Source organism: Podarcis erhardii (genome assembly GCF_964252035.2).
Source record: "Podarcis erhardii genome assembly, chromosome: 14".
Taxonomy (NCBI): Eukaryota; Metazoa; Chordata; class Lepidosauria; order Squamata; family Lacertidae; genus Podarcis; species Podarcis erhardii.
The window spans coordinates 39,573,834-39,587,316 of record NC_138503.1 but is presented as its reverse complement, the minus strand read 5'-3'; the positions used below and the strand labels follow the sequence as shown (position 1 = coordinate 39,587,316).

Sequence of the window (13,483 nt, the reverse complement as noted above, 5' to 3'; positions counted from 1 at the left end):
GAAATGTAGGTAACATCCACACTCATCTCTTTAAAGCACTGCTATACCATGGCTGTCCAAGTGGTATAGGAGTTCTCAGTGACAGAGCATATACTTTGACTGCAAAATCTCCCCAATTCAGCTCTTAGCACTTCCTAGTTAAAAGAATCAGGTCTCAGGTGATCCCTATTCCCAAGTGAACAGTGAAATGCTATGTATATTCCCAAGTTGATGGATATTACTTCCCTTTCCTCTGTGGTCCCATTTATTTATGGATTATCTTGAACATCCCATTATCAGCTGTATTTTTCTGGCCCCGTAAGAAGATGCAGGATTCCCTTGTGATGGAAGCAGAAGCCTTGAAAGGGTAGAGAGTCACACTTTACCCATAAAACCCTGTGCTCACCAGCTGTAAACCTTGCCTGTTCAGTTTTGCCACTACAGGGTGTTGTCATTGCTGCCTCTGTCTACCATTTAATGCCCAATTATACAGTGGTACCTCGGGTTACATACGCTTCAGGTTACATACGCTTCAGGTTACAGACTCCACTAACGCTAACCCAGAAATAGTACCTCGGGTTAAGAACTTTGCTTCAGGATGAGAACAGAAATTGTGCTCTGGCGGTGCGGTGGCAGCGGGAGGCCCCATTAGCTAAAGTAGTGCTTCAGGTTAAGAACAGTTTCAGGTTAAGAAGGGACCTCTGGAACAAATTAAGTACTTAACCCGAGGTACCACTGTACTTCTATTTATAGCATGGCCCAGGAAACTTGCTGGACTCCAACTCCCATCCTCCCTAGCTACTATGGTGGATGGTCAGTCATGATGATGATGATAATTAATGGTGATGGGTGTTGTGTTCCAGCAACACCCATAGGGCGACAGGGGTGGGCCACCCCTGCTTTATAGCAATGAAAGGCTATGCACTCAGATTTTCTCCTGGACTTAAAGGACTGGAGAGTGGGGAGACAGAGAACACAAGAGCGTTTCAGTTGTATATGTTCTCTTCTGGCTCTTTAAATTGGAAATGACAGGATGATGAGAGCAGCTGGTTTCACTGCAAGAAAGACCTGGCTCCAAAGCCTGCCTGCCTTGTCATCTCATTCAGGCACTATGCTGCTTTTAGCATCAGCATTGCAACTGACACAGCTCTCTCTCTCTCTATCTGCAGAGCAGCTGTGGTGGTCTCAGGCAAGTGGGACCAGTTATATCTGCTTAATTTGACTTCCAGGTCTCAACCCTGGAGCAACCTTTTCTCTTCTGACAAGCACAGCACCCCTTGTCCTGTTCCACTGCCAGTCCATCACCCACCCACTCTCCACTTTCTTTCCTTAGAGCAAAAATGAAAGATCACCTGCTCATGAGAAGGTGGGCATCAGAACCTAGGGCTTAAGCCTTGGCTGGGGGGCTTATAGAAGGACAGAATGATGCTAGAAGGCAGTCCTTAAATGGTCCGCATGCCACTACTGGACAAATAGAAGCCTATGAGTAGCACTGTTTTTTCTAGGGCCTCTTTCGGTCAATGTCCCTGAATACTAGTTGTGCTTAACAGAATGGCATTGTCAAAATGTCCTTAAAACCAGGACAGAGTCCAGCTTCTCCCCTCTTTCTGCCGCCCCTCCATTTCTGCTTTCAGCTTGGAATACAATAGAGATCTGATCTCTTTTTACATAGCTTTCTGCCAGTGTCTTACGTATTTGCTGATGCCAGCCCAGTTCACATTGTGAGGTTAGTGCAGTAAAACAGCTGAAACAACTTTTATTTGGCTTGACCTCAAGGACGTGCTGGATGATCAAAGCACGTTTTGATCATCGCAGGCTTCCCTTTAGTAGGCTCCTCACGTGTGACTTTCATAAAAACCTAAGCTTTGTGATTAAAATTGAAGACTCTAATTTGTTTCTCTGTACACATGTGACTTGAACTTATGCTAGGCTTTGTCCATCATGGACATTGCATTTGTACCTATGTAGCTCTTTTCTCTTGTGATTTTCTTTTACTAGCATTTGCTGGACTAATTTGATGTGTGTGTGAGAGAGAGGCATGTCCATCCTATGAAAATTTAATCCATTGAGCTCAACAGGAAATAAAATAGGCTGCTTTTCCTTATTTCAGCTCTTTGAAATAACTTTGCCACTAGAAGGTGTCGCATACTTTTTGTGTTAGGACCCTGCTTGAAGCTTTTTTTTTTTAGTTAAATAGTTTAACTCGCCCTGTAGAGTGTTTCTTTTTCTTTTACACAGGAGACCTTCAAGCATTTCAGGAACTGATTTGTGTCATTGCCAGGACTTAAGCGAAACGGTTGGGAACCTGTAACCCTCCAGATGCTGCCCCTTCCCATCGTCCCTAATCATTGGCCATGTTGGCTTGGGTTGATGGGAGTTGGAGTCCAGTAACATCTGAAGCTCCACAGGTTCCCCACCCCTGATAAGATCCTATCTGTGGAGCAGTCATTTGTCAAGATGAATGTGATTGGTTGGAGATGCCTTCAGAATAGAAGGGCATCCGAGCAATTTTGAACCCAAGCAATTTTGCTCTCAGGGCATATCCATCTTGTCACATATCTACTTAAGCTTCCAGTTGGCCCTAGCCTGTCCTGAAGCCACAGTCTTGAATTATCTTCTTCTTAATTTAGCTTGCATCCAGACCCTCAGTGAACTGTCCATGGTCCTAATGACACACTGGTTATCTTGTACTCTTGCCATGCTTTGCTAGTGCTTCAGCCTAAAATAGGAGACCTTGTAGTTGACCAATTTCAGTGCTTGCCCTGCATTGTGGAGAAGTCGGAGCTTCCTTTGATGTGCAGAACCATTTGCTAAGAATTAAGCCGGTGATCAGAGAGCATTTGGGTCCAGTTCACAGCAGGTTCCTGTATAACTCTGCAGGGAATAACACTGGCTGGTTCCTACCACAACCTTGCTTGGCGAAGGGCATGAACTTTTCTTAGGGGAAACTTTGATAGATAGAGCATCTGCTCTGCAATATCAAACAGCGGGGGAAGTCAGTGGGATATAATAATTTTCTAGGCAGAACTATAATGTGTAATGAGCCCTGAGGCTGCTTTCACAAGAGACAATTGAAAGGTCTGCACCGTAATGTCAGATGGGGCCGGCGTGATGCGTGTTTGTAATGTTAACCTCTTTGTGCCCGTTGTTTTCCAGTGTGCAAAACAGAACAGACACTCTGTGGCAAAAATAATAATAATCACAGGATGCATGAAAATATTGTTGTCAGGACCAGCCAACGTTCAAAATAGAGTTTGAGAGCTTCCAAATGACACCAGACGCAGATGTTCAAGCATATTAGATAGCATCAGGAAAGAAAATGTTCTGTACCTGAAAAGATGCTCTCACCTTCTTCTTGTAGGTCAGCTTGGCACCTCTATATGTTTCATACTGAAGCTCCCATCGGCCCCAGGCAAGCAGAGCCATGCTGGCTAGAACTGATAAGAGTTATAGACCAAAACATCAAGTTTGCAAAGGCTGGGAAGGTTATTTCAGTGCCTGAAGTGGTGATGGAAGGTGGTTGGCTAGGTCACTGTCTCTTGGATTTAATGACTTGTCTTACATGGAGTCATGCTTTGATTTATGTAGCGACAGAAGTGCTTCCTTTGTGGGGAGATTAATAGGAGGAGAACATTTGCCCCAGCTTGTTTTCTGGTATTATATCCTAACAGTACATGTTTCTGTATACATCAGATCTTGCACAGGGTCAATTCTGGGCTGCTGGTGGAGAAAGCCCTTGTTAAGGATGAGCATCACATGCAGTGTCTTCAGAAATACTGAGATGTTTCCAACTAAGTCCTGCTCAGAGTTATGTTGTCATGCTTATTAACTTTAGTGGGTCTACTCTGTGTAGGACTAACATTGGAAACAACTTACTATGGCAAACATTCAGTCTGTTGTTTTGGAGAGTGCCAGCCTCTCTAAGTGAAGCTTTCCCCACTGCCCAAAACAGAACTCTATTGTGGTTGGCATAGGTAAAGGTAAAGGGACCCCTGACCGTTAGGTCCAGTCGTGACCGACTCTGGGGTTGCGGCGCTCATCTCTCTTTATTGGTCAAGGGAGCCGGTGTACATCTTCCGTGTCATGCGGCCAGCATGACTAAGCCGCTTCTGGCGAACCAGAGCAGCGCACGAAAATTCCGTTTACCTTCCCGCCGGAGCGGTAACTATTTATCTACTTGCACTTTGATGTGCTTTCAAACTGCTAGGTGGGCAGGAGCAGGGACCAAGCAACGGGAGCTCACCCCATCATGGGGATTCGAACCGTCGACCTTCTGATCGGCAAGTCCTAGGCTCTGTGGTTTAACCCACAGCGCCACCCACGTCCCTTGTCGTTGGCATACCCACCAACAAATTTGCAAGAGCTGTAACAGATCAGGCAACTAGAAAAAGAACTCTTGTTTCAAGCATGAGTCCTGAGCCCTCCCATCTGGAAGATCTTCAGAGGAAATGAGGAATGTAGTTCCAGATGTTGTTGAACTACAGCTCCCTTCATCTTTGACTATTGTGTCATGCAGGCTGGGCCTGGTGGGAGTTGGAGTCCAATAACATCTGAAGAACCAGAGGTTCCAGATCCCTGATCTACAGGCTGAGCTGCCTAATAATTGTGGATGCCAACACAAGGTGAGTGCTTTGTGGCTGCCGGTTAGTTCAAGGTGCTGGTTTTGGTGTATAAAGTCTTCAGCAGCTTGGGATCAGGATACCTGAAAGATCATCGCACTGCTTATATCCTGCAGATGCCATCTTATCAGGAGGTCCGTTCCACACAATCTAGAAATTCGGTCTGTAGCACTGTGGAACTTAGCATTTGGAATTCCCTCCCCTTGACTTTGAAACAGGCACCATCTCTGTTGTGTTTTCTGACGACCTTCCTCTTTCAACAAGTATTTTAGGTAGAGATATTTCCCAGTCTGCATCTGCACTGGAATTGTTTTTTAATGTGTTTTTATTGTTTTATCACCTCTTGCTTGCTGCCCTGTGCTCTTTTGGGAGGAAGGGCAAAACAAAAATTGATAAACAAACAAACAAACAAACAAACAAACAAACAAACAAACAAACAAACAATGTATTCTGAGAAGTGTGGGAGTGATAAAGTGGAACAATTCGCCCTGCCTTTTCCCTATGGTTGTTTTAGAAGATGAGCAATTTTAACTGTGTGTGAGAAAGCATCTTTAGTGATGGATATTTATACTGACATATGCTTAAATTTGCAATGTAACTTTCTCAGTTAAACAAGTGCTTCTTTCCTGGGGCTGAAAGTTCCATCCCTTGCATCTTAGTAGTTGGCAGGACTGAGGGAGATGTTCTCAAGATTTAGGCATGGAGAAGACTTCTGCTGGAGACCGTCAACCTGTCTACTTCAGCCCACCCCAACTGGCCCTCTCCATATGTTGTTGATTCAGTCTCTAAGAGCTCCATTTTTCCTCTAGGACTGCCCAAAGCCAATCAGAATAGGCTAGTGGTTCCCAAACTCCACCCCTCCCCTTAAAGGTAAAGGGACCCCTGACCATTAGGTCCAGTCGTGACTGACTCTGGGGTTGCAGCGCTCATCTCGCTTTATTGGCCGAGGGAGCCAGCGTACAGCTTCCAGGTCATGTGGCCAGCATGACTAAGCCGCTTCTGGCAAATTAGAGCAGCGCATGGAAACACTGTTTACCTTCCCGCCGGAGAGGTACCTATTTATCTACTTGCACTTTGAGGTGCTTTCGAACTGCTAGGTTGGCAGGAGCAGGGACCTATTTATCTACTTGCACTTTGAGGTGCTTTCGAACTGCTAGGTTGGCAGGAGCAGGGACCTATTTATCTACTTGCACTTTGAGGTGATTTCGAACTGCTAGGTTGGCAGGAGCAGGGACCGAGCAATGGGAGCTCACCCCATCGCGGGGATCGGCAAGTCCTAGGCTCTGTGGTTTAACCCACAGTGCCACCCTCCTCCAACCCCTCCCCTTAGCCCACTTGAAAATTGCTGAGGGTCTTGCCAGACCACTGAATGGTATTTCTGCCCACTGCAGCAATGGTGATGTGCTGCCCTAGATGCTGTAGGATGTTTAATTTTAATTTTATGGCTTCTTTGATTTCTTTTTTAAAAATAGTATGCAATTTGAATTCTATAGAACCCCATAGAGCGAGTAGGATACTCTGTGAAGCAAGATACATAGCTTCAGTAAAGACGTCAAACATCTTCCTTTCCCCGCCTGCCCCTGGAGCACCATAGGTAGCCGCTTCGCTTTCTCATCTGTTGTGAAGCATTGCGTCTGCAGTGTTTCCTATTCTGTGCTTGATGGTATCTTTTTATATTCTTTTTTTTTTTAAGAGTAGTAATTCTTTCTGGAGAGAAGCTTCTAAAAACATTTTTAACGGCTTTGTGTCTCTCTCTGCCTCATCGTGTTCCTTCTGTTTTCCCTTAATACCAGACAGATTGGCTATGGACTGTTTAAAAGTTAAATAGGTAATTAAGGCGGGCACGCTCCGTCTGTCTTTGTATGCAGGCGCCGTGCAAACACAGAGGGGAAGGGGTCTCCAGATAGTTTCTGTAAAAGCAGCTCGATGACATACGGTGTCTGTGACTTCACAAGAGGGTAGCTTAGGAACCTTCCAGAACCTTAGCCAGTGTCAGGGAGCAGTGGTGGCTAGATACTGAGGAATGGGCACCAGGAGAAGCGGGGTTGGAGATGGACTTGGAAGAAGGTATCAGTGACTCGCAGGAGCCTGTAATAGCCAGGAGGTGAGATTCAGAGTCAGGGGAGGCTGCAGAACTACCGTATTTTTCACCCCATTGGGCGCACCGCACCATAGGACGCACCTAGGTTTTTTTGGGGGGGGGGAATAAAGAAAAAAAAATTTTTTTTTTAAATATAAATATTTATTAGAGTTTTTAAATACAAATGCACCAATAATAAACAATCTTACTTCTATCACAACGTAGTTTCATCACTTCTTTGGACTCCCTCACGTCTCCCGCTCCCATTTACATCGTTAAAAGATTTTTCCAAGCAAATTATCAACTTGTTTACGATCTTATATCCACTCAATCAAGTATAATCTAACAATTCTCCATAAAATTTATGTTTTCTTTAATCTCACTTATCATCAAATTCAAAATCTAATTTAGTGGTGGCCAATTTTTTATAATCTAGCATCCTTCTTAACATTCAACCAAATTATGTTTTTGTAAATACATCTTAAATTTCTTCCAGTCTTCCTCAATCCTCTCTTCTCCCAGGTCTCGGATTCTGCCAATCATCTCGGCTAATTGCATGTAGTCCATCAGCTGCATCTGCCACTCTTCCAGTGTGGGTAGATCTTGAGTTTTCCATAAAGAAAAAAAATTATTCCCCCCCAGGCACGGGGCTGGCGCGGGGGAAGCCCGAGCTTCCCCCGACCCCAGCCCCCAGAACAGCCTGCTATCTGCAAGCCTAGGGAGCCGCGCTGGTCTCCCCAGGCTTGCGGAGAGCTGCGCGAAGCCCGGGAGCGCAGGCAGCTCTTGGGAGCCCGGCACGACTTCGGGTTGCGCAGAGCTTCCTGAAGCCTGGAGAGCGAGAGGGGTCGGTGCGCACCGACCTCTCTCACTCTCCAGGCTTCAGCGAAAGCCTGCATTCGCCCTATAGGACGCACACACATTTCCCCTTCATTTTTGGAGGGGAAAAATGCGTCCTATAGGGCGAAAAATACCGTAGTGAAGAACAGGTGCAGGAGATGGGAGAGATACATCAGGCTGGTGTAGAGCAGGCCCTCCAGATGTTTGGGACTACAGTTCCCATCATCCCTGACCACTGGTCCTGTTAGCTAGGGATGATGGGAATTGTAGTCCCAAACATCTGGAGGGCCAGAGTTTGCCTATGCCTGGTGTAGAGGCAAGGGCTTCCACACCTCCTCCTGCTGCTGCTGCTGGCTTCTCCTCTCTTGCTCCACTGTCTCCCTGAAACTCGAGGAAGCCACTGGCAGGGATGAGAAACTGTGGTTTGTATCCAGTACTAGTTCAGCTCATAGGAGAACCACTGAAATAATAGACATGGCTAAATCAGGCCCATGAATTTAATTTAGCTGACTACAACCCAATACTGGGCTGGATGGACAAAAGTCTGACCTGATAGAAGGCAGATTTCTGTCTTCCTTGAAATCTTTGGCCTTTGATTTACTTTGCCTACTGAAGTCTTCCTTGGAGAAGCACTCCTGTGCTGAACATCACAGCTTGAAGAGCGAGCCCAGGGCCCTGAAAGCACAGCATGGGTCCAGGATGGAATGGGGAGTGAGATGGGGGGAAGCCATCTTCTTAAAGCAGTTACCTTGTAGATGCACCTCAGGCAGAACTTGGCACCGTGATAAAAGAGGAAGGAGCAGAATTGGCAGTCAAAACAAAGGCTGGGCCCCATAATAATCAAGGGCGCTTATGAGCCAAAACAATGGCCTGGTGGGAGGAAGGAATTTATTGACGTGGCAGGAGGTCTTTGCTGCCTTCCTTGCTCTCTGAACTGGTGACAACTGCTAACTAGTGCTGGAGAAGAGGAGCTTTGGATTATTGCCCTGTTAAACCTGTTTGCTGCCTTCCATCCCACTTGAGGTCTATAAAAAAGCTTGTGTGCAGCTGTTTAAGAGGGAAGGTACAAATCAAGAAGTCCCTGAATCTAAGAAGAGCCCTGCTGCATAATAATAATAATAATAATAATAATAATAATAATAATAATAATAATTATTATTATTATTATTATTATTATTATTATTTATTTGTACCCCTCCCATCTGGCTGGGTTTCCCCAGCCACTCTGGGCAGCTTCCACAAAGACCAAAAATACACTAAGAAGTCACACATTAAAAACTTCCCTGAACAGGGCTGCCATAAGATGTCTTCTGAATGTCAGGTAGTTGTTGTTCTCTTTGACATTTGATGGGAGGGCGTTCCACAGGGTGGGCACCACTACCGAGAAGGCCCTCTGTCTGGTTCCCTGTAGCTTTGCTTCTCGCAATGAGGGAACTGCCAGAAGGCCCTCGGCGCTGGACCTCAGTGTCCGGGTAGAACGATGGGGGTGGAGGTGCTCCTTCAGGTATACTGGGCCAAGGCCATTTAGGGCTTGAAAGGTCAGCACCAACACTTTGAATTGTGCTTTGAAACGTACTGGGAGCCAATGTAGGTCTTTCAAGACCAGTGTTATGTGGTCTCGGCGGCCACCCCCAGTCACCAGTCTAGCTGCCGCATTCTGGATTAGTTGTAGTTTCCAGGTCACCTTCAAAGGTAGCCCCACGTAGAGCGCATTGCTGTAGTCCAAGCGGGAGATAACTAGAGCATGCACCACTCTGGCAAGACAGTCTGCGGACAGGTAGGGTCTCAGCCAAAGAGACCCTACCTGCCCACAGACAGGGGATCAGGCCAAAGGCCCACCTAGTCCAGCATTCTACTCTCACCATGGCCAACCAAGTCCCCAGGAGTAACCAGCAAGCAGCAGCACTCACCCCACTTGGGATTCCCAACAACTGGCATTCAGAAGTCATACTGCCTCTGACAGTGGACACTGAACATAGCCGCTTCCTGACCCAGCAGGACTCTTCTCATGTTAGATGAATCCTTTAACATGAACACACATCCCGTGTATTTTCTATTTGTGCCTCCATTTTTTAAATAAAAAAATGATTAAAGTTTTCTTGGTTTACAAAGGTATGCACAATGTCTCTTTTTTCAAGTTACATTTTCCATAGCTCAGTTTCATTTGTTGAGCCATTAGGAAGGAAAAAGGGGGAAGAGGTGGAGGGGGCCATGGTGGATGGGGGTCGGTTCAGGAGGTGATATTTCTATTTTGCATAATGTAGGTGTGGGTTTTTGTGTCGGCGTCGTTTTTGCAGGTTCTCTTTGCTATTCACTCATGTTCCTTTGGTGGTGAGGTGAGAAAAATTGTGGTTGGCCTAGGGTGCGGTTGCTTGTTTGTGATTGGCTGTGATGAACTTTGTTTTCGTGTGTGAGTGGGGTGGGTGGTGTTTTTGAATCAGGTTAGCCATATTGATCCATATGCTGTTGGTGGATTCTTGTCGCTGTCTTTTTGGGCTGTGTATGTGATGAAGGGGAGCCAATTGTGCATCCGTTTTGAGGTTGTTAAAACCTACAATTGGTTTTATTTATTTTATTTTATAACTCGCTCTTCATTGAATATTTCGATATCGGAGTGGGGAACAATGAAATAAAACGATAATGCAAATGTACAAACAATTGAAGAATCCATAAAAGCAAATCCAATAAACAAATTAACAGCTCCGTTGTAAAACGAAGAAAGCCAGGAAAGGCAACAATTAGGATATCGCCCTAATAAATTGCACAGAAGATTATTCAGGAGAATAATGTCTCAGGTTTGCTTAAGCATTAATGTTTGGATGCTCCCTAACACCAGGTGCAGGGAACCTTTGGCCCTCCAGAAGTTGCTGAACTACAAATCTCATCATCCTGAGCCATTGACCATGCTTGCTGGGACTGATGGGAGTTGTAGTTCAGTAACATTCTGCGCTGTGGGTTAAACCACAGAGCCTAGGACTTGCCGATCAGAAGGTTGGCGGTTTTGAATCCCTGCGATGGGGTGAGCTCCCGTTGCTTAATCCCTGCTCCTGCCAACCTAGCAGTTCGAAAGCACGTCAAAGTGCAAGTAGATAAATAGGTACCGCTCCAGCGGAAAGGTAAATGGTGTTTCCATGTGCTGCTCTGGTTCGCCAGAAGCGGCTTAGTCTTGCTGGCCACATGACCCGGAAGCTGTACGCTGGCTCTCTCGGCCAATAAAGCGAGATGAGCGCTGCAACCCCAGAGTCGGCCACGACTGGACCTAATGGTCAGGGGTCCCTTTACCTTTACCTTTAACATTCCGACAGGGGCAGAACATATGCAGGGGGGCAGGCTGTAGCTTAATGGTATAGCACATGCTTTGTGTACAGGAAGTCTTGGGTATTTCTGGGTAAAAACATGCCACCTCAGTATTCTGCAGCCTCACCAGCAGGAGCAAGACAGTAGGGAGGGCGGCAAGGTGCAGATGCACCAGCAAGGAGCAGTGGATTGGCTTTTTGGGTGTGTTTGCACTGCACTGATCTTCCCGCTAGCTCACCTCTCCTCCTCCCAGTAAGCAGCAGTGACTCACCTGCTGGGAAAGGGAGAGGTTAAAAATTACTCTCTGAATGGTTTGAATAGCTGTTTTTCACTGTTTTATTGCTAATTTTATTGTTTTATTCTCTTTGTAAACTGATTTCGGGTTATTTTTCTTTCTTGCAATCAGCAGTCTGTAGATTTCATGAAAGAAATCAAGAAAACCCACTTACGATTCCCAGCCGCTGCCCCTGACAGCGGAGGCAGAACATTTCCCTTGTGGCTAGTAGCCATTATTATCCTCCATGAAAGCCTTGCATCTGTCCAAGATAGAAAAGTCCAGAAGGGAAATACACTGAGGTTTCCTCCTCCTCCTCCTCCTCCTCCTCCTCCTCCTCCTCCTTTTCCTTCTCTTGCATTTTTTTTGGGAGGGGGGGGGAGTGGGAGGGCTCAGGGTTGGATGTTGACAGGTTCCCCCCTCCTGCTTCCTAGACCATATGGAAGTAGTGTGATTTGATAGATAAAACACAGGGTTTCTTTAAAAAAAAAACCAAACACAAAAGAAGAACATATTCATTTTAAAGCTTTTTACTTTTTTTTTTTTTGCCCATATAACATTTGTTTCCATGGAAGCAGATCTGGCCACTAACAGTGCGAAATGCTATTCAGCTGCTTGTAACTGTTCCCATTGGGGAGGGGGGCTGGGGGGAGAAAGAGAAAATGGGGGGGGGTAACAATTCTGGTTGGCAATAAATCTAATTTCTGTTGAGCGCATTGTGCGCATTTTCTCAATTTCAGCAGGTTGTGCTCAACTTGAGTCCTGCTCAGAGGAGATCCATTGAAATTAACGAACCTTTGTTGCTATTGGCATTTTATTATCCACCCTTTGCCCTTAGGTCCCAGTGTGGGTTACAGTATTAAAGCACAACATGTTCTTTAGAGTGGATGAGCTAGAATAGCTCAGTTAGTAAAGTATGAGACCCTTAATCTCCAGGTTGTGTTTTTTTCTTCTTAAAAAAGAAGAAGAAATTTAAGATTTATCTACAAAAATATTGTGATTTAGAGGAATGTTAATAAGGATGCTTGGTTATAAATAATTGGCCATCACTAAATTGGATCGGAAATTGACGATAAATGAGATTAAGAGAAACAAAAATTTGTTGGAGAATTGTTACACTATATTGAATTGAGCGGTTATAAATTTGCAAATAAGATGATAATTTGCTTGAAAAAATTTATTAACGATGTAAGTGGGAGCGGGAGACGTGAGGAAGTCCAAAGAAGTTATGAAATTTTGTTAAAACAAAGCAATGCTGTTTATTATCTTTGTATTTCTTTTATAAAAAACCCTAATAAATATTTTATTAAAAAAAAAAAATCTCCAGGTTGTGGGTTTGAGCCCCATATCGGACAAAATATTCCTCTGATTTAAAACAATTTAAGACAACTTAACAATCGTAAAAATAAGGTGAGTCCTAAAAGCATACACCTCAGGTGTCAAAAGCCAGGGTAAAAATGTGTGTCCTCAGCATTCTTCAGGAGCTGTATAATGAGGGGGCCAGATGAACCTTGATGAGGAGTTCAATAGTAATGTCCATTAACTTCAATGGGTCTCCTCTGTATAGGACTAGCACTGAATGCCAATCACCAATGTTTTCTTTTAAGTGAGTATGAAGGGAGACCAGGTTTCATCAAAGATATTTTCCTTTATAAGCCCTGGTTATTCTTTTCATACGCAGGAGAAAAAGGAAGTAAAGCTCTCCCACCAGTCTCACAAACATGTCTGTGGAGAACCTATATGGACTGCCAATGTTTTAAGACCATGTAAAATGATGCCATAAACTTAACATTATGTTCTTTTCTCTGAGCCAGTGTGGTGTAGTGGTTAAGAGAAGTGGACTCATAATCTGGTGAACCGGGTTTGATTCCCCGCTCCTCCACATGCAGCTGCCGGGTGACCTTGGGCCAGTCACACTTCTCTGAAGTCTCTCAGCCCCACTCACCTCACAGTGTTTGTTGTGGGGGAGGAAGGCAAAGGAGATTGTGAGCCGCTTTGAGACTCCTTAAGGGGAGTGAAAGGCGGGATATCAAGTCCAAACTCCTCCTCCTCCTCCTCCTCCTCTTCCTCCTCCTCTTCTTCTTTTTCTTCTGTGGAGACTGTATTATATAATGAGAGAGAGGGGGTATGAAGGACAGAGCTGGACTGAACTATCAGGCGAAAAACAATGTAGAAAAAGAGTCTTGGATAAATGGGGTCATTTTGACTATCTTCACATGCATGACCTCATTTCTTCATTTCCATTTCATTCCTGGCATGCATCCCAATTTTCCTTCCCACCCAAAGTGGTGAAACCACAAAACAGGAAGCAGCTCAGTTAGCACCAAAATATTGGAAAATAAGTCCATTCATGCCAGGACAGGCTCACTGATAGAATAAATCTGTTGAATCTCCTGC

The 13,483-nt window shown here is 45.0% G+C and overlaps 1 protein-coding gene across 3 annotated transcripts in view; it reads left to right on the top strand.

The window, feature by feature from the left end:
* Window positions 1–13,483, top strand: part of SNX29 (sorting nexin 29) — a 226,228-nt gene that overhangs the window by 206,164 nt on the left and 6,581 nt on the right. The window contains exon 21 of one of the 3 annotated variants that reach the window (XM_081839691.1): window positions 6,092–6,116. The exons of the other annotated variants lie outside the window; for them this stretch is intronic. Coding sequence (XP_081695817.1) covers window positions 6,092–6,101 — 10 coding nt within the window. The 3' untranslated portion in view covers window positions 6,102–6,116. Of the gene's footprint in view, window positions 1–6,091; window positions 6,117–13,483 lie in introns of those variants that run through there. 3 annotated transcript variants of the gene reach the window in all.